Source organism: Rhinopithecus roxellana, chromosome 14 (assembly GCF_007565055.1).
Source record: "Rhinopithecus roxellana isolate Shanxi Qingling chromosome 14, ASM756505v1, whole genome shotgun sequence".
Lineage (NCBI taxonomy): Eukaryota > Metazoa > Chordata > Mammalia > Primates > Cercopithecidae > Rhinopithecus > Rhinopithecus roxellana.
Window position 1 is genome coordinate 93055711 of NC_044562.1, and position 21728 is coordinate 93077438.

A 21728-nucleotide genomic window follows, 5' to 3' on the forward strand; every position below is an offset into this window, starting at 1 on the left:
TGGAAATAAAAATGGTGCTATTGAAGGAAGAAAAAAATGTGTTTTGTGATATTTGATAGAATGGTGCTCCTGCTTTTACGTGGGCAAGAGATAAGGCCTTCCAGTCATGTGTTTATTCACTCTGTGGCTTTCACAAAGCACAACAACTTGCAGTATCTCTGTTTGCCAGTCTGTGCAAGCAGACATAAGTGCCCTTCGCTTATCCATCTGAAACACCTGAACGTCTCCAAATGAACAGAGACATGAGTGGGAGCGACACAGCGGTCCTTCTCATGTCCTTCGAGTGATCTTTTCTTGTCTGTGCCATCCCCACTCAGGTATGACTTTATCGAGATTCGGGATGGGGACAGTGAATCCGCAGACCTCCTGGGCAAACACTGTGGGAACATCGCCCCGCCCACCATCATCTCCTCGGGCTCCATGCTCTACATCAAGTTCACCTCCGACTACGCCCGGCAGGGGGCAGGCTTCTCTCTGCGCTACGAGATCTTCAAGACAGGTCAGTGTGGTCCCACGTAGGGGCCGGGAGATGGGCGTTTTAGAGAAGAAGGAGGGACAGCACCCAGTGGGCTGAGGCACTGGGTAAGGGTGACAGTGTCATCCAGCTTGAGCACGGTGAGCGGTTCAAGGTGAACCCAGAGACATCCCGAGAAGAAGAACCAGCTCAGGTTATCCACTAGCTTAAGGGGGCACACTGCAGAATGCGGGGGCAAAGCAGCCATTGTTTATGGTATTAGACAAATAGAAAAACACTTCTTGAAAGAATCTGATTTTTGTATGCTTTTTAAAATCAAAATAGTCTTCATGGGAAAAAGCAAAACTCTGATGACTTTCTCACAATTACTTCATGGTCTAATGTCTTCATTTGGAACTATATGGGACTGAGGACATAATCTTTTCATTGCTTGGAGTCTCTATAAAGATCTTGCCATGACCTCCCAAATGGGGTCACACCATAGCTTTTAAATTAAAATAAGGCTTAAAGCAGGCCACCCCATTTCTCCGAGCCGAAGCCATCCCTTGGTAGTCCATGTTACCACCTCTGTCCATTGAACCCCTACTCTCTAAATGCCAATGAACTTGACTCCCTGAAAAGCAATCAGAAAATAGCAGAAAAAGAGTCAGAGGGCACTGCACTTGCTTTAAGTTGACTGCTTGATTTCCATCAGGTCCCCCTTAGATTACTTTAGGGCCTGAGACTATGGGCCAGTGCTCATTTCCAAAACTAAATGCAGCAGACTTTTATTCACAAGACCCCGCTTCATCAGCTACACTCACACTCTCCCGGTGGTGTGTCCTCTTCTGTGATGTGTGGAGCTTGTTATCTCGAGGCTAAGGGAAGCATGTCCTCCAGTCCTTCCCACCCACCGCTCACTCCCCCTCCTCAGAGGCTCCCCTTCCATCTATGTGTGTGTCTCCCCTCTCCCCCCAGCAGCCCAAGTTTTACAACTCGTGGATGGAGTCTGGTTCAAGGGGAGGCTGTCAGCCTTGTCATCAAGAGGCCCAAGACTGGCGCCTGTTGAGTTCAGTGTGAGGGGAACTATTCATATATATTTTCTTTTTCACTAAACAGTTCTTGAAAGGAAGTGGTAGCTGCTGAAAGCACTTTTTATATCCACTCTGTCTAAATATTTGTCGGATTTGTCTGCCCGAGAACAAGAACGTGGAATCAAATGAAGGGGTGGGGCCAAGGGGACCGTGTCGTGCAAGAGTGGCAGCCCAGGCTGCTGCAGGGCACAGGTCCCAAGAAAGTCTGTCTGCCTTGGGTTTTCATGCTCCTGACTGTGATAAAGTCACAGGGGCTGACAATCTGTGTGTCCAGTGGCTCAAGCTGTTGTGAAGTCCATGAGTAGCTTGATCCATATTCCCGAGTCTTGCGCAAAATTCAGATCAATGACACCAGCACCAGTGGAATATCCTCTGCTGCCGAGCAGTGGGTAGAATAAAATAGAAAGAAACAAAAGAGGGTGCTTGCTCTCTTTGGGTTGGAGAGGCAGGTGTGCAAACCCTTTGCACATGACAGACTCACAGGCAATGTTATTGGATGAGTATGTATGTAAATTGAAATGAAAACTATGATATGAGACAATGAATAAGTGCAAAGTAAAGGTACAATTGACATGTGGTGGTTATGAAAATGGGGGAGCAGCGAGTGGCTTAGCAATTGAGGGTCTCCAGAGAATCTATTCAGTAGCAAGGTCCCTAGTGCTAATGCTGCCACTTGGCTGCACTGTGCTGGCCATGAAAGGAAAACAGCTCCAAGCAAGATCTTCCAGGAAGATGGCCAAGGGAAGTCAGAACAAGGGTGAGCAGGGCCATGAAAGCTCAGCCTTGGTCTCACACCACCCAACTTAGTATTTCGCAAGGCATCATGCTACATTCTCCAGAAAGCCATGGGAAAAGTCAATGTTCACTCTATCCATCATGCAAATTTGAAAGGAGGATATTAAAAGATAAAACATGTAAGAGGGTGTCATAATTCAACATTGCTGTCTTGAGGACATGCTGAAGCAGGATTTCAAATGAAGCAACAAGTCTGTGAACCACCTAGCAACAATGGTGCCAGCCAAGGGATGGCTTCGGCTTGGAGAAATGGGGTTTCCTGCTTTAAGGATTGGGGTTGCCTAGTGAAGAGATGATTGTGAGAGAAAGCCCTGCCAACAACAGCCACACTCCTGGCAATGTGAGAGAGCAGATGAGAGCCTAGTAGACTCCTCAGGGCCACTTGTACCTGCCATCATACCCACCTGCTGCTAGAAGAGCAACTCTCCGCATGAAAATCAATCTTACATATGCCAGGCTCGGTGGCTCATGCCTGTAATCCCAGCACTTTGGGAGGTTGTGGCAGGCAGATCACCTGAGGTCAGGAGTTTGAGACCAGCCTGGCCAACATGGCGAAATCCCATCTCTACTAAAACTACAAAACTTAGCCGGGCGTGGTGGCACGTACCTGCAATCCCAGCTACTTGGGAGGCTGAGGCAGGAGAATCGCTTGAACCCAGGAGGTGGAGGTGGCAGTGAGCTGAGATCGTGCCATTGCACTCCAGCCTGGATGACAAGAGCGAAATTCCATCTCAAAAAAAAAAAAAAAAAAAAAGTCAACCTTATATAAAGTGCAGAAATGTGCAAGGGAGCAAAATTCAAAACAGAGAAGTTTAGAAAAATGAGCATTCATGCAGATGCCATGTCCTATACCCACATTTCCATTGTTGGAGTCAGGAGAGAAAATATACAAAGTTTACGTCATCCACAGAACATGAAAGAAATGGGTGGACATGCTGAAGAAATCCAAACAAACACAGCTATGTTTGCTAGTCGGATTCATAGAGAGGAAGAAGCGGGGAAAACTGTAAACACAGATATGCAAATAGCCATACTGAGGGCTCTAGAAGCCTTCAGTGGTACATTATCCTGGTGAGCCTCTGCTGCAGGACCCACGGTGTGAGTGCTGACCAGGGCATGTGGCTGGCGTGGAAGGTTCATGTCTGCCCTAAGTGAAGTGGTTTATAAAAGATTCTGTATGTTACCAGACTGTCTACATTTAAAAGGGTAAGTCAGAACAACTCATAAATTTAAAAGATCTCAAATCAAGATATCGTAAGAACAGAAAAAAAGGAATTTTTAAACGTAAAATGTCATGTTGAAAACAAAATCAGTGGAAAATGTGTGTGTGTGTTTGGTTTTTTCCAGAAGCCCCTTTAACCATAAGTTCAAGATCAGGTTTTCTTTCCTGTTTGCTGGTGACACTTCAGAAACTGACATTTCTGGGGTCATTCACAGAGGTAGAGAAAACCCGGAGTGCCTACTGCCTCCACTTCCTGAATTCAGGAACTGAATTCACCTTCTGCGGAAAAAGGCAAACTCAGCTTCCGGTAAATCCGCCGTGTTTTAAATGTCTTCATACCTGTAGATTCTTCTACTTGCAGAGTTATTGTAAAATTCACAGTGGAAAAACGGAGTGGACATTTTTCATAGCAGTCCTTTCCTATGAAATCATTCACTGCAACCCAAATCCCCCAGCTTCTGTGGACAATCTTAGCCTTGAGTGGGCTTGAGTATTTGTTGACTCGAGTTCTTCGTTTAACCTTTAAACCTTCTAAGACATCTCAGAAAAGGATCTTGGATAAGGCAGATGTCTGCAAGAGCCAGCTTCTGTCTCCTTTTCTGAGATCTCTTCTTGGCATCTGCTATTCAACTGCTTTTGTGATGCTGCAAACAGTGAGATGGTATGATTAGAGATGAATGCATGATGTTAATAGACAGATTTGATTTTTCTGCATAAAAACAGATAAAACTGGACAAAAGTTTTTCCACTGCCTTCAAAATGAGTCAAAGGATATACCCATTTATAGCCATATATCAGAAATGCTTTTTTTTTTTTTTTTTTTTTTGCCTTAAGTACCTAAGGTTGAAGTTGCTTTTCAGACAATTGCAGGAACTCAAGACCCTGAGAACAATGGATACTTTCAAATTTCACATTCTCCAAGTCTCTCTTAGACTCAGTAGATGTCCATCATGGAAGCACTTGTGCCCCACTGATGACAGGAACCAAAGAAAAATTCCACCAGAAAATTCCCCACTCCCAGGGGGGTGGAGATTCCCCTTGCCTTCTAAGGGAATAACAATAGAGCAAGCTCTAAGAGGGCACGTCAGGATGCTCTTTCTAGATCTCAAGCAAGAAGTGAATAGAGAGTTAATTTCCTCCAACCATGTGTGAGGCTCAGCTGAGTGGCCCGCATGAGGAATGCTGCACAGCAGCCATAAACTCTAACCTTTTCAAAATTCCTCTTGGCCCCCTGAAGACCTGCCAGCTGGCTTGGCTTTGCTGAATTGCCTCATCCCGGGCCATTGAGGAGGCCCTCAGGAGTCTGAAACCCAATCATAAACAAAGCTGGGGGAGGCGGCCCCAGCTCATCCCGCCAGGACTAGCTGCCCATTGAAAACTCTGGGCCTGCCCTGCTGCTGCCATGCATATGAATGATGGGGTGCAGAGCCTCTGAGATTTGCTGCTTAGAGCCTCCACAGAACCCATGCAAAGGTTAGCCCTTGCTCTCGTGTGTTCCTAGTCCCTACCCTGCCAAGGCACAGCACAAGGTGGAAAGTAGGAAGTGATGGATGGATAGAGAGGACATACTGGAATTTTCTGTCTGGTGCTGAAGAAAGTTGCAACTCCTCCATCCCCACTTATTTGCATGGCACTTCTTCCAAATCAGACATTTGCCTCTTTCCAGAAAGCTGTCATCAATAAAGAGACTCAACGAGAGGCCTCCTACAGGAGCTGAGGATAAAGACATCGCCGCAGGCTAAGATCAATGTATTGACATCACCTAGTTATATTTGAGTGTGAGCCCCAGAGGACACTTCCTGCCAGTAAACACCTAGTTTATCAAGTATTTCTGGTGGGTTTTTTTTTTTTTTTTAATGCTTAAGAGTGTCTATTATCCTCCTTAAAAATCCTGCTTCCTTTTCTTCTTTTAAAATCTGAACATAATGAGTGAAATCAATTCTAATTGTCCAGTATTTCCATTCGTTGCGTGAATGTGCACAAGCTCGTGCTCCGTGGGTCCATAGGTCTGGGTTGCAGTGCTCCTGGGACCCGTCTGTGGTGCTGCCCTGGCAAATGGTGGCTGGATTAAAGCACAACAAGGACCCTTTTAATATGACTCCACCTAGAGGCATTCAGAGATAGGGTGGCTGCAATCCTCTTACGAGCTCCTGTTCCTGTTCCTGTTGCCATCCAAGTTTGCACCAGGATGCGAATGTGTGCCACATTTAATCAGGATGCCTCCATGCGTCCCAAGAAAGCAGACACAAGAGCTCAGGAGAGAAACAAGACCATCCACACCACAAGCCTTCCAAATGTCAATGCACTGCTGCATTTTTCCAAACTTGTTGCCGGAGCGGCCTTTAACATCCCCAACGGCCTGCTGTGATCCACCAGCTAAAAACATCGATTGTTAATTGTCTGACCACTACAGAGCAGCTCGTTTTAATATAGTCATGACATGAATGAGACCCAAGCTCCCCTTTGCCCCTCCCCTGAGGCACCTTGGATCTTGGAGGGATAAGGGGGCACTTCGTTGGCTGTGGTACAATAGGGGCTAGTGTTGAGGTCAGCAATAAATAAGGGGTAACATTGTTTTCCCTGCTGGCAATCAGCAAGCCTTCCTTAAGGATTGAAATAACTTACATTTCTGGAGTGAGCAGCTGAGTAACTGAGAAAGAAGACTCTGTTCCTTTTCAAGAGAATCCCTCTCTCTCTCTCTTTCTCTATCTCTTTCTCTTTCTCACACACACACACACACACACTTCTCTCTACCCCTACCCAATTCCTCAATTGCTGCTCTCATTCTGATATGTAGAGCAAGCCAGCTGTGCCTCCCTAATTTATGAGGGCTTGAAACGTGCATGTGAAGAGCATGTTGCTTCAAGGGCCACTCCAGTGGCAACAAAAACCTCAAGAGTAGGGGGATTTGGGCCCAAACATTTAAATAACCCACGTAACAGAGGCCGCGAAGAAAGGCATCTTCTTCTTAGTGCTACAGTTGTCTTTTACATACAGGCTCTGAAGATTGCTCAAAAAACTTCACAAGCCCCAATGGGACCATCGAATCCCCTGGGTTTCCTGAGAAGTATCCACACAACTTGGACTGCACCTTTACCATCCTGGCCAAACCCAAGATGGAGATCGTCCTGCAGTTCCTGATCTTTGACCTGGAGCATGACCCTTTACAGGTGGGAGAGGGGGACTGCAAGTACGACTGGCTGGACATCTGGGATGGCATTCCACATGGTGAGTGATGTCATGAGGCATTCTTCAGTAGCTTGGCCTTTGCCTGTTAATTGCTTTAGTGATGATAAAGAGGAAGAACAAAGACTTCAAAGCTCCTATGAGTTCTTATATGACCTATGGTGACTTTCTCTTCTTCCCCTTCACTAAGGATAGCTTGAGAGAAATTACAGGAAGGCTGTCTACTTTCTTGGAAATATTTCTTTAGAAAAGGATAGGAGACTAAGTAGACACTTGGAAAGGATGAGAAAACTTATAGATAGTGTTCATTTCTACCCCAAATTGTCAGGATAGAAGGTGGCTTGATGGCTAACCCCTATGACCAAACAGAAGGACTCCAAGCCAGACTGGCCGGGCTTAACTCCTGGCTCTGCTACTCACCAGCTGTGCAACCTTAGACAGATTACTTACCCTGTCTGTGTCAAGTTAGCTGCTATCGTCATCATTATTATTACTATAATTTTAAAATTATTATTAATATAGTCATAAATATTGAAAAGGTACATCACCCAAGGCTGAGAGCCACTAGTACTTCACAGGCGAAGACCAACATAGATCCTGGGTCTAATCAGTACTGGAAAGGAACAAATCTTTCACTTTTGTAGTCATTCTAAGTATCTTCTAATATAAAGGAGACATGATGACTAAGCAAGAAGAGCAATTTCATTTCCTGGGTAAAGCACAAGACTTAGTCAGAAAACTTGGGTTGGAGGCCCAGCTCTGCTATTTCCTAGCAGTATGAATAAGGAAATCACATGCACTCTGCAAACTTCAGTTTCTTCCTCTGTAGAACAGACATTGTAATGATGCCTTTCCAGCTCATCTTCCAGGCCACTGAGAACAGAATGAAGCCAGTGAAAGCGGCCTGTACCTTTTTGGTGAAAAAGTGAAAGTGCTTTTTAATGTGCAAGAAAAATATTAGCCATTGTTCTTGAAACATATCTTTGGTTTTTATGGCAAGGTGTACAAAGTGATGCTTCACTGAATAAAATGCAGTGAGGGGAAGGGAAAACAGTGGAAACCAAGTTTGACATTTTGATTTCCACTGACTTCTCTTTGTCTTGAATGTCCAGTTGGCCCCCTGATTGGCAAGTACTGTGGGACCAAAACACCCTCTGAACTTCGCTCATCGACGGGGATCCTCTCCCTGACCTTTCACACGGACATGGCGGTGGCCAAGGATGGCTTCTCTGCGCGTTACTACCTGGTCCACCAAGAGCCGCTAGAGAGTGAGTTGACCGATTGGGAACCTCTGTCCTGTCCTTCCAGCAGGGCTGTGAGGGTGTACAGGTGAAGAGAGGCTAGCTCTATGAGAGAGAAGATGGGAACTCTATGGATTTATGGTGGCATCTGAGTTTAGAGGCACCCACATCCTCTTGCCAGGAAGAGGTTGATTAGAAAAGAACACATGTCAGTCTGGGTGCTTATTTCTTTAAATATATATATATATATATATATAAAACAAGAATTAGTTATTTTCAGGGAAAGTCATGGCACCATCTCATACCTCAGTTTCCTCATCCATGAATGAAAGAGAGGTTAGTTAGGATGCTCTATACAGGGTCCCTCCTGTGCTAACATTTTTTTAGTCTGTGGCCATTTTTTTCCCCTCTCAAAATCTCAGGGGCCATTGTCACAAAACTGAACCGTTTTAAACCTCTCTTTCTCTGTATTTTTTTGACATTAACCATCTCTGGGCCTGGGTAATGTTTTCCTGACTGGACTGGTATAACTGCTTAGACTTGGACTTCACACATCCACCAAAGATAGTTTGTGGAGCTTTTACTATGTGCCAGGCACCAAGCAAGGAATTAAAAACTGTCACTCTGACCGCAGCTGCTGTGGGACTTGCGGTCCCTCAGCACTGAGCAACATCTTCAAATCAGCTGCTCTTGGACATGTGTTTCAAATGTGCTGCTATTCCTACTTAAAAATCCAAACGATAACTTTTTTTTTCTTTTTTTGAGACAGAGTCTGTCTCTCTTGCCCAGGCTGGAGTGCAGTGGCTCGATCTCAGCTCACTGCAACCTCCACCTCCCGGTTTAAACGATCCTCGTGTCTCAGCCTCCCAAGTAGCTGCAACTACAGGCATGTGCCACCATGCCCAGCTAATTTTTGTATTTTTAGCAGAGGTGGGGTTTTGCCATGTTGGCCAGCCTGGTCTTGAACTCCTGGCCTCAAGTGCTCTGCCTGCCTCCGCCTCCTCAAATGCTGGGATTATAGGTGTGAGCCACCATGCCCAGCCCCAAATAAGTTTCAAGACTAAAGAAGCACTTTTAAGAATGCTTCAAGCTGTGGAAATCCTGCCCTGTTTGCAGACAACTCACCATACATATAACTACAGACATAGCAGCCTGGCCTGCAGGAAGGTTGCTGGGTTTTGCATTTGTTTTTTCATCAAAGAGCCTCTGAAGATTGAGTGACAAAGAAACAGTATGGCAAATTGCACCAGGTCCCGTGAATGGCCAGTGCAGTCACAGAGTAAGGAATAGGCTGATACCTGATAAGGATTGCTGGCCCATCTTAGACACATGCGCACACCCATATCGATCAGTGTTCATGGCATTCATGGAAGGACAGCAATGCAACTGACAGCACAAGGCCAGAGTAAGTGACTGCTGGGTCTATTTGTCCAGACAGGTGGTGCAGGGGAATAGAGAGTGACATGCATGTGCTCATGGAGAGGTTTCCCAAAGACAAGTATTCATGCTTTGTAATGTCTGTCTTCTGTGCCAGAACTCACAAGACAGTTGAGTGAAAAAAGAAAGAAGCAAAAGTGCCTCCTGGGTGTTTATTAATAAAGCAGGCTTTCCACGATGTATGAGCTCACCCAAATCGCCACAAGTCTGTCTCACATTTACCTGTATTGCACTAATGGTGCATCTGGCATCTGTAGCCTGCAGCACTAACAGTTTTTGTGCTTTAGATTGTATTTTTAATTTGTATGATGATTCTATTATTTATCCATAGCCTGATTTCTTTTAGGTCCCATTTAGTTTCTTTCAGACCCAGAGGGGTTGTCAAGCTCCATGACTTGGTGTAGTTGTTTTTAAAACATGAGCATATAATTAGGGTCTGTTAAATGAGGAAATGCCTGCAAGGACTTGTGCCTAGAAGGGAGGCAACATTTGGGGGACCCCAGGGTATGAGGTTGAAAGGCCTAACTCTGCATTTGACCTTTCCCCAGACTTTCAGTGCAATGTCCCTCTGGGCATGGAGTCTGGCCGGATTGCTAATGAACAGATCAGTGCCTCATCTACCTACTCTGATGGGAGGTGGACCCCTCAACAAAGCCGGCTCCATGGTGATGACAATGGCTGGACCCCCAACTTGGATTCCAACAAGGAGTATCTCCAGGTACTTGTGCAGATACCAGAGGATGTGCAGAGTGTGTATGTATTGCTGGAGTAGGAGGGTAGCTCCTCAAATACGGTGGACAGAGGACACAAAGAAAATAAACACAGCATACATGAGAACTCCACTGATTCATTCATCCAAACAGATGTGTATGCCACGCACTGGGTTACATGCTGGCATACACTGATCAGAGGGAGCCTGCTCCTGCCCTTGTGGAGATTACTGAGCCTGGGAGGAGTTGTTTGGCCAGGATGCTGTTTGCTCTATCACTATACATATTCAAGGAACATTCTATAAGCTGTTTGAATCCTCCTCATTCTTGGCACGGGAGGCATCAGGGACATGGGGGGCATTCTCCTAAGGGCAGGTTTGTTGAGGTGCTAACTGCGCATGACAGCTTCTCATGATCTTTGCTATTTGGAGACAGCCCTGCCAGGAAGGTTTTGCACAGAGCTATCAGAAGAACACATGGGAAAATGTCACTACCAGGAACGGAACTCAAGGCGTCCAGATGCTCAGCAGCATCTCTTCAGACCATTGTTTGCTTTATTCTGAATAAAACTTGCAGCTCGTGTTGAGTAATCTTCCCGCACTGCACACTGCTCCAGTTCTCATCCCCTGGGAAGAAGTAAACAGGGGAAAAGCAAGCTACTAGTTCCACACCAGAGGAGTGACTGCTTTTATGACACATGTAAGACAGCCTTGTGACCCACTGACAAGCCTGTCCTAGCTCTGATGCGACATGGTGACCTCTGCTCTAAGAAGGATGTTGCAAAGCAGACAACAGGAAAGGGAGAAAGACCACTTAGAAACTCCAGGGAGTCCACCGAGGTTCTAACAGCAAGCCCTGGGGCCGTTTGTCATTGTCTCTCCTCTCTGCCTCTCCAAAAATCCATCTCAGCCTGCAAAGCTTCCAGAAAGTTCTTTATAACTGGCATCCCCTATCTTTGACCTTAATCTTATACTTTCTCCTATTGCCATCCACCTGTTTCTCATACGTGTAGATGGCACTGTGTACTTATTTGAATGTTTAGTAATGCTGAGCACATTGTAGGTCACCAATAAGTGCTTACTGAATTGAATTTAGCCAGTGTGTGCTAGCTACATTTTGGTCACATGGAGACTGCCATTCAGAAACACCATGGCCAGCAAAGGAATGACATCCAGCAATTTCCAAATGGGTTTGGCATTGTGGGAGGGGAAGTACCTTAAAATGTTGGCCATCCTCCTCATAGAGCAAAAGGTCAGGCCTTGGTGCATAAGCCTAATTGCTTGGGCAGACTCTACATGCCCTTTGACCCCTTAGTGACCTGAGCAACTAAGTACACAATGGAGGGAGAGGGTGTGGGGAGGGGATGCCTCTATGAGTGTGACGTTTGGAACTAGGGCATTGTAAGTGAATTGGACAGGAGTAGAGTGGAGTAGATTCAGCCTTATTTCTTTAAAGCAGCATCTGCTTCCACAGTTCAAGGCAGGCCTTCATTTACTAAGAAGGGATTATAGTTCTAGATGTTCAATGATTTAGAAAAATGAGTGTTGTCCCCTTCATATTTGCAAAAGAGAGAAAAAAGAAAACCTAGCTTTTCAAGGTGTCTGATTTAGTGTTAGATAATGCAAGTTTAATCGTCCAATGGAATTGCAAACTGATACTAATTACAAGGACGTCTCAGCGAATCACAGATACAGGTTGGGAGAAAAGTCTAATGATTGCATCCTTTGGAAAAAAACAAGACACTGCCCTGTGTTGGGAATGGTGGTCTCTTACTCCTGCCCTCTCTTCCCCAGGTGGACCTGCGCTTTTTAACCATGCTCACAGCCATCGCAACACAGGGAGCGATTTCCAGGGAAACACAGAATGGCTACTATGTCAAATCCTATAAGCTGGAAGTCAGCACTAATGGAGAGGACTGGATGGTGTACCGGCATGGCAAAAATCACAAGGTAAATCCATGATCCTACCTTAAAGGCACATTGGACCAAGGCAGGAGGGATGGGATCGGGGAGCTTTAAGCCGACCTCCTACAGGAAAGAGGGCCTTGTGTAGTGAGGCTCAGATAATTGATGGAGGCAAGGGTCGTGCTGGGCTTGAAAATCTTCTCTCTTAGGCTAAAGCGATTGGAAAACACCGTTTCTCTGACAGCCCGGTTGCTGTTGCATCTTGCACAGCAGAGAGAGAGAGAGCTTGCAGAGTGTTCTCTGACTTCAAATGAAGGAGAAAATGTGTCCCCAGTCCGCTTCTCCCCACACAGGATTCACTGAACATTTATGGCCTGAGTCCCTTCCACATGCTGGGTTAACAATCACAAAACCACATGACACTACAGTTCAGGAGTTACCGAGCTCTGGAAATGAAAGGGCACAAATCCTGAGAGGGAATCACAATGTCCCGCAGAAGAAAGAGGACAATAAATAATGAAGAGAAATTCAGTTTGTCGGAGATGGGTTCTGAACTGGCAATCATGCTTAGCAGCGAGGCATTGAATTCTCTCTGCTGGTGTCTCCCGCGTCTGCGGCTCCCGGAGGTGTGGTCTGTGTGGGTGATGTGGGGCTTTTGTTGTATACATATGGATAAATGTCTGGCACTCCACTTTCTTAAGACACATGACATTCTGGGTCTGCAGCTGGCACGGGCGATGTGGTGGCTATATGTGTATATACACAGCACACTCAGCACATAGGGGCTTATTGCAAACAGCCAGGGGCTTGTGTGGGTGGGATTGCAGTATCTGTGATGGGAGCACAGGGCATGGTGCCCCCTGCAGAGCAGGAGCTGGCACAGAGGTCTGGAAGGAGAGTGTGATGTCCGGGAGATTCCCAGGGGCTGCCTCTCCTTCCCTAAAAGGGAGGTAGGGAGGGAGGAAGCGGGTCTCTCCTGCAGCGTTCCAGTTCCACCAGGCCCTGGTCTGTTAGGGTGTGAATTATCAAAACGGGTCACATGTGGCCAAGCCTAGGGAGGCCAAAGATCTTTTCCAAAGGGAATCTCCTCAGCCCCTATCACTGCCCCAAGGCAGCTTGCTCTGGCTGGTGCAGCTGGAAACCTTAGACCCAGAAAATTCTGAACTATGACATTGGCAGCCTCACTTGGGAAACGGGAAAAGGAGTAGATTTTTTAAAAATCGAAAACAATGTAGTAGTAATGGGGTACCACTCATCTGAAAACCATGGCTTCTGGATATTACCAGGTATCTCACACACATGCACACAATTGCCCAATTTCCATGATAAAGATTGTGAGGTACTTAGTAATTGAAAGATGTGCCAGGCCAGGTCTGGTTTCCCACTGACTTGGTTTCAGGAAGACTTGCCAAGCATCCGTCGGGAATGGCCAGCCTGAATTGGCACTGGGTGCCAGGAGCTTGGGGGCTGAGACCTGGTTCCACCCCAGCCTTTTCAATGACAAACTGGTAGATCTCCGAAGCTCAGCTAGCAGACGAGTGCCAGAAGCCAGGCAGGGGTGACCCCCGGGGAGAGGAGTGGGGCTCACCTGACTGTCTCCCTGTCCAGGCGCAGTGACTAAGCAGCGTGGGCCTGGAGGGATACTGTAGCATAAGCTGTTTTAAAAGCGTGCAGATGGACCAGGATGCTATTTTAAAACATCATTTGTAGGAAACCTGCTTTTGGAAATACCTTAGCACTGCACATTTTCATAGAACGCTGTCCTCCCTGGCATTATCCCTGGTATTCATTCTTCAGGAAAGATATTCCTGAAATTGAATTTAGCTTTCTGGTTTTCAGAATTATTTTTCTCAACTTTTTCATAGTGGATACGTTCTCTTTTACCTTCTCTTTCCCCACTTGGCTAGATTTCTTTCCCCAGGAGCCAAGGGGTAACTTGAGAGTTTTTTTGTTTTTGTTTTTTTTTTTGTTTTACTGAATTAGTCCTGCCCAAATAAATGGAGTTGGGGCAGAGGAAAAGCCCTTTCTCTTCCACATTAGAAATTCATCCTCTGTGTACTTAGAAGGAGGCAGGAGAATGGAGAGCCTGCCAATTAGGCATTGCCCCACTCTCCAAGCTCCTTCACCCCACTGTGGGTGTGGTGGGCACCCAGGAGGCTTTCCTTGTCTCCTCTGCAAGGATGGTCTCAGCTGCCCCTTCATTAGCAGATCTTTCGTTCAGATATCTGTATTTAATGTGCAGATTCCCCCTCATTCACGGTGCGTCAGTGCAGCTCTCCGGGCTGTTGGGGTTGAAATAGTTGAGTGAACCATGCCAAATAGATTTGTCAAGTCTGCCACAGTTTGATTTGATGCCATGGGGGAGGTGGGGGTTGGGGAGGGGACTTGGGGGCAGTGGAGGAAGAGGCTTCGTCCACGCTGAGTACCACCACTGAGTTTCTCTTTGTAGCCGCTGGATGGTGAGCACTGTGCCCAGCTAACGGGTGCTAAGTGGCGGGCTTGAAAGTGAAATTCAGACAACAGGAGTTAGCAGAAAAGCAAAGCAGAGAGGAAGGCAGCCGCCGGCTCCGCTCTGCTCTGCAGTGCAGAGGGAAGGTTTGCAAATGCCTTCCCAGTGTGCAGGGAAGGAAGAGGGAATTGTGACATTTGGGACAGAAATGTGGGAACTCGATTTCAACTCCCTGGTCACTGTCAACAGCAATGCAGCATACCAAAGACCAGGGAATTGGGGAAGGCAGAGAAAAACAAGATTAATGAGCATGCAAGGTGGCGGGGGAGGGCTGTGCTATGTCTTTGCAAAACACTGTTTACAATGTGGACCCAGACTGGGCTGAGGCAAGGCCTAGGCCTCTGAAAGAATGCCTTCCTTCTTGCTGCCAGGGGGTGAGGAAGACTAAGGAACTCTTTTCCAGCCTCCCCTAGCCAGGGAGCAGCCTCTTCTTGGTCTCTTCCCATCTAACAGGTCATCATGAGGTCGCCTATGAGAAAGTGGTCAGTCTCCCTGTTGCTGGGGCATTGCAAACCTCCCCCTGGCAAATGCAGCCTGGTTACACAGGCCACATGCACAGCACATTCCAAATCTTTATCCAATTCCACATGCCATAAATATGGAACCTATGATTCTCATATAGGGCGGGCCCGCCTTATGTATATTTATGGCATAACCACAAGGCAGAGAGCTCATCTGCCTGATGGAACCCATATCCAACCCACATGCTCCCTTAAATTATACAAATTGCTTTGCATACATTTCTTTAGAAACCACAAGCAGAAATTACTGCTTTTGGTTTCCCCAGCTATATTAGTAACACCCCAGACGCAGACATGGCATTGTTAATACAACAGTAGAAGGTTCATGTATGTTTACATAATTATAGGCACAATTATGTACATACATACCAAGAGGGGCACATGGAGAGTGATAGGAAGAGTTCAGAGGCACAAGGTCTTAGTCAAGGTCCTGCCCTCCTGAGATGCTGATTCCATGAGTCTGCACTGGGGGATCAGCTGTGCCTGGGGAATAGAACCACAGCTGGTGACAAAACAGGGGACAGAGACTATTGCCCTTATTTGTCTAGGCAAAAGCCCTTATCTTCAGTTCCCTCATTCGGTAAACTTGGGGATCTCCCTTGTTGACATAGCTCTGGTTAGTCACAGTGTTTCTGGGCTATTCTGATGTATTTGGAAGAAATTTGGGCTAAAAGAGAAAGTCTGTAGGGTGCCAAATGCACGCTATTGGCCAGATCAAGGATGGATGGGGGGAGATAGGGATGAGGTAAGACTTGGGTCCAAGAATTTTCAGAATTACCCCACAAGGAGTGGAAGGAATGCACTGAGCTCATCACATTAATGTAAGGATGACCTCCAAGGGACTCAGAAAATCCTCAGGCACCAGCTTATTCACTGGAGAATTTCACAGAGTTTCACAACTGTGGAATTGAAGCTCTTAGAGATTAAGTACCTTGCTGCAGGGACTAGGAAACTGGAGCCTTCATGGACGGCGCCTGGTCACCAGATTTGGATGTCCAGGCTGGCGCTCTCCACAGTCTGGCCTAGGCCTTACTCTTCATCTTGAGGGAACTTGGCTTCCTACATGTTCAGTCCAAGGACTGACAGGCACACACTTTCCCGGAAAGCCTCCTCTCCAGTGAAGTTCTGTGTGCAGGATGAGCCTGGACGTGGCTTAACCCACTAGGCTCATTGCTGTGGAGGTGGGCCCCACGACAGAATCATGAGGATAGGGAGTTGAAAGGAGTTGCCATTTGTTTGATTTGGCTACATCCCTTCAAAACAAATAAACACCCCACTTCAAAAATCTTCTGTCCTGTATTTATTTTCTAAATTAAAACAAATCATTTTTAAATCAGAGACTTGGGAGGAGAGAAAGAGTGGTGTCAGAAAACCAAACCCCCAAATCAGTTGGCTAACAGCTAGAGGCACAGGATGTCTATTTTCAGACCTTCTTAAACAGGGTACTGCATGAAACGTCTCTTAGTGGCTCCAGGTCTCAGTGTTTCCACCCAGTCCAAATGGAGTGGCGCTGCGGCTGCTATCGGCAAAGCACCTTGAGATCTGCAGATGGAACACTCTCTGCGGATATAATTAATGGAGTAGACCCACAAAGCTCTTCTTGAGCAGAAGCAAGTTATCAATTTAAAAAGTAAGAAGGCCCCATGGGATATTTATGGGCCTCTTTTAAAATCATAGGCCTGGAATGGACCACGATAAGTCATCCAGACCTTTCCCTGCATCTGATGGGGCCTGCACTGAGCTGCCTCAGATAAATGTCATCCATCCCAGCCTCATTGTTCTCTTAGTGATGCAATTACGCCTCCACTTGATCATTTAAGTTTTCAGAAGAAACCTTTTTTTAAAAAACCTCCTGGCAGATGATGGGCTTCCCCTTATTCCTTTTGTGGTAGTAATTTTGTTTGTTGTATATGAGATTAGGACAATGCCTCACACTGTAATGGGCACCAGCCTTCAGAAGTCGTGGCTAGAACGGCATCATCGAACCATGGTTGTGTGTGCTCTGAAGGGGGCTGATGCCCCTTCCAAGTTCAAGTCCCTCAGTGTATCTGACCCCCTCAATTAAAATGGAGAAGAATCCAGTGCCCTAGGTAATTAAGTTTGTCCCTTATCCATTTGCCATGGGATGAGCTCAGACCTTTAGCCTCTCCACTTAGGAAGCTCAGGGGGAAATTTCATTATACAGAAGCTTGAACCTTTTCTCTATCAGGCTTCCGCGGCCAGCGTCACCCAGCTCCCGTGGGTGCTGAACTGTCTCCAATAGCTGAGGCGCGCCTCCCTGGCGCTGATAGCCTTGATGTTAACCTCCCAGGTCCCCGCTGTGCACAGAGCCAATGACAAGGAGCACATAGAGGGCATGTGGAAGGGTGCTGTGATTTTGCTTGGGCTGAGGAATCATGCTCCTTGCCCCAACCCCAACTAATGTAGGTAAGCACTGGAGTGAAGCCCTCACTTGGTAGATTGTCCCACTCTCTGATATCACCTTGTCCCTGCTCTGGTTTGCAGAGCCTCCACCGGAAGAGGCAGGCAGGTGGCAGAGGTCTCTGGAACCTCATTCCCTGTTCCCTCAATCTCTGCCCACCTGGGAGTTAAAGGCGCCTCCTTAAAAAACCCAAACATCTGTGTTAGGAGGTTTCCAGGTGAGAAGGGCCCACTTCACCCAGCTGTAATGTCCTAGAATGTCCAAGTTTCTCTTTCAGTCTTCCTAGGAGGACATTGGCCATTTCCCCCAAGCCGGCTCATTGCTCTGATCCTGTGCTCCTCCCCCGCCCGCTGTTCTCCTGCCCCACCCCTGAGCTGCGCTCCTCCCGCTCCTCCTCCCCGAAGCGTTCCTGTCTCAAATCCTGAAACCCTAATCCTGTTAGTATGCTGTGTTCCAGGGCTTAGCGTCTCGATGGGGGTAACATAATCCCGCAGTAAATCTAGCGGGCCCCGCAGGCCCACACAGATGGGGATGCGCCCATCCCCGCCCCCCAGAGCACAGCCACCCCTGCGCCTGTCTCCTCCTTCATGTAGGAAAGTTGCCTGATGACAAAAACAGCCCGAAAGTAAAGGAGGATGAGAGCAGAGGTCACCAGAGTCCGAAATGTGCATTTGGTTGTTAGAGAGCTTCTTTGCCTACCCGCATCCCCACCTTCTCTTAATCTCTCTCTTTATATATATATACACATATATGTATGTAATGTATACACATGCACACACACACACACATGCCTCTGACTCTATATCTGGCTAAGTTCCCACATCCACTAGAATGAAAGAAGCTTTAAAACAACTTTTAAAATTGTCTTTAAAGGGAAGTTTTAAAGGAAAAAGATCAGGACCATTATTCAAACAACAAAAAAAGCTCATTGCCTTCATATCATTTCCTCTCCACCCCAGTGCAACAGTTCCCTCCCGCTACTTGCCTGTTTTGTGCAACAAATTAATTAAACAGGATGGCATTCATTGATTAGCAATTTATTTTTACGTGTAGACCCAATGGCTGGTTTTAGAGCAGATGCAAGGGAAGGGGGTGGGAGAGGGAGGACACACAGGTCTGCAGTCAGGGTGAGTGGATGAGTCAGCACATTTGTTTCTGAGACTAGTTTTAAAAACATGCTTCTGGTTTCCCCCAGCCTCTGCCCTGCGTTCCTGCCACTTTTCTCCCTGCTTTGTTTTCCTCCTTCTTGAGTGTCTGTGCCAAGTACATTGAAAGGGAGAACTTTGGAGGCAATGAAACATTTATTAGTGGAGAGAAATATTTATTTTAAAAAAGAAGAGGAGCATCTCATGCACAATTTCTACCCCAGGGCTCCAGCACTGTGCTGTCTTGGAAACATTTCCCTGCTTTCTTTGCAGTCCCTGGAGCTGGCTGACTTCAGATATTTACAGCAAAATAGAAGTAAACAGTAGTTAACACCACAGGTAACGAAGAGATGGGAGTGTGTAAGCTGAATACTGAAGCCCTACTCACATGAGAGGTGGTGCACGTAAGGAAAGACTGTGTTTGTCCGCCAAAGGGCCCACCTCATTTGGGAAGAGTGAAACAGCCAGCTGTGTCTCTCCTCCAGGGAGCTCAAAGACTTGGACAGAATCTTCATCTCAGGCCCCAGAGGCAGGCGTGATGACAGGTATCATCTACACTGTCCCGGCCACATGGGTATTGATAGCAAAGATGAATGGTATATAGGAAAAGGCTTTAGGCTGGGCAGAAAATCCCTCTGCTTAGAGGCCTAGAAGGTAGGAAGGCTGCAAAGCTCACTGTCCTCAGCTATGCCAGTCACTGTGTGTTCTTCAAAGACAACTTAAGGAGGGGTCAGCAAGGAAAGGTGACTGTGACTAGAAATGGGGTAGGAAGCAGAGAAAATGTTCTGAGATGGTCTCAGAAACCATCGTAATGCGTTCTGGCTGGATGTTTCTTATTAGATTATACACACACACACACACACACACACACACACACACATATATATGACATTGAATTATATTGTCCATGCCTTGCAGACTCACAGGAATGGTCAAAATGCACTGATTTTCTTTTCCTGGGAGTGTAGATACAACCAAACTGGGATGCTGGATAGCAGCTGATTTATTTGGCAGGTCCCCCTCTCCCCTAGAGGTGCAAATCAGAAAGTCCAGGAAATGCTGATGGTTTTCAGGTTCTGTGCTACTGACAAGAAACCAAAGGTCTCAGAAATCAATTGAAAAATGCTGGATTATATTCAGAATTCAGAGAGGCACCAAATGGATAATCCAGACCACTTTGTGCCCTGAATTGCTTTTTAAAGTTGGTTTGTAGAGATGCACTTGAAGAAATCTTTATGTTCAGCTTAGCTCTTTTTAAACAGGCACACACATATATTTTTAATAATTACGATATAATCAACACTATCATCAGAAAACTAGGGTCACCCTGAACATACTTGTGATTTTCCTTTGGGTAGTAAACAACCATACTAAGATCTTTCTTTTAAAATGAATAAAAAATGGGTCAGGTGTGGTGGCTCACACCTGTAATCCCAGCACTTTGAGAAGCCAAGGCAGGCATATCACTTGAGGTCAGGAGTTCGAGACCAACCTGGCCAACATGGTGAAACCCTGTCTCTACTAAAAATATAAAAATTAGCCGGGCACAGTGGCACATACCTATAATCCCAGCTACTGGGGAGGCTGAGGCAGGAGAATTGTTTGAACTTGGGAGGCAGAGGTTGCAGTGAGCCAAGATTGTGCCACTGTACTCTAGCCTGGTTGACAGAGCAAGACTCCATCTCAAAAATAAATAAATAAAATAAAAAATAAAAAATGTATGTCCTCTGTGACATCCAGCTTCTAAAGCAGATGTTAACATTCGATCATTCTGTTTGAATATGCCTATCTGAGTATAACATACAAGGCAACCCACTGATTTTTCTCAGATACCTCACTCAAAGTTGTGGTCTGAAAATTGTTGGCCTGAAGGCGGGACTTGGGAGTAGTTGTGGCTTTTAGAACTTGAAACTATCCCACCTGTGCAAAGACCCACTTGTGACTTGTGACTTGGCTGACACGCTAACATCTGTCCTGGGTGCTATGCAAGTCTCGGAGGGAGGGCCAGTAAACTTAAGTGTCTATCTGCAAGCCTGTTATCGACCTGATTTTCCTGAAGGAGAAACCAAGGTATCTACGGTTTATTGATTTACCTATAGTGATTCAGTGAGTCGTCAGGGAATAGGGTATAAAACCAATTTCCTGGCGTCATTTCCCATGCACACAACCCCTTACCTTGCAATGCCTAGACTGGAAGCCAAGAATCCATCTCAGTGAATTTGATCAGAAAACATATGAAGGGTGATTCTAAAACCACAGAAGCATTGAGAAAGTCATAAAGATGTATAATATATGAAAGCATTTACTAGCTATAAATAGGGGAGATGCAGGGAGAAAAATAGAGACCTTGTAAACCCATTGGGTCAGGATAAATAGAAACTGCTTAATATTTCATTAAAAATGGATTTTCATAAATTGCACTTTGATATCTTTGGGCAAAAGACAATATGTAAGGACTAAGGTGTTATTATTCATGACTCTTTGTTATTAATAATTTGAACTGGTATTGAAGCAACACATCAACAAGGTATACTTGCCCTGTGAGTGGGGCACTCCCCATGTGTTCCGGGCACTATTCAAAGTGTATAAAACATCCACAGCAATTGTCTGCAAAAGCACTTAAGCTGTAAGGGACAACGGGTAACTAAAGTGCCCTGTTGCAAAGTGGACACTGTTAGAGCAGTTCAAACCACAAAAAGTCATGTGAAGAAAGGTTTAGAAGCAGGGGGCCAGAGAGAACCTTGCAAATCAACTCATACAATCCCCTCATTTAACAGAGGAGGAAATTGGGGCCCGAGGGAGGTAGAGATATTTGCCCACACTTATGAGCTAATTAGCAGCAGAGCGCGGCTCCTGGCTTCTGATTCAGTAGTGGGTTTTTTTTGTCTTGTGTTTCCCACTATACCACACTCTGAGTGAGAGGTGTGTTAAAAATCTAATAAGATGTTGTTCATTCGCCATCCAGAGAACAGAAGGCAGATATGAACACAAAGTCAACAGCAGACAAGAAAACAGTTCAGGAACTAGGCTTGGAAACATGAAGGGTAATCTGAAGCTAAGTTGAAAAGATCCTTCATTTGATTCAAGG

The 21728-nt window shown here is 46.1% G+C and overlaps 1 protein-coding gene across 4 annotated transcripts in view; it reads left to right on the forward strand.

The window, feature by feature from the left end:
- NRP2 (neuropilin 2) overlaps positions 1-21728 on the forward strand; it is a 115120-nt gene that overhangs the window by 33267 nt on the left and 60125 nt on the right. For all 4 annotated transcript variants that reach the window (XM_010352641.2, XM_010352643.2, XM_030916703.1 and 1 more), the window contains exons 3-7: positions 318-499; positions 6563-6793; positions 7864-8019; positions 9978-10147; positions 11933-12088. In XM_010352641.2, the coding sequence (XP_010350943.2) occupies positions 318-499; positions 6563-6793; positions 7864-8019; positions 9978-10147; positions 11933-12088 (895 nt within the window). The remainder of the gene's footprint in view (positions 1-317; positions 500-6562; positions 6794-7863; positions 8020-9977; positions 10148-11932; positions 12089-21728) is intronic.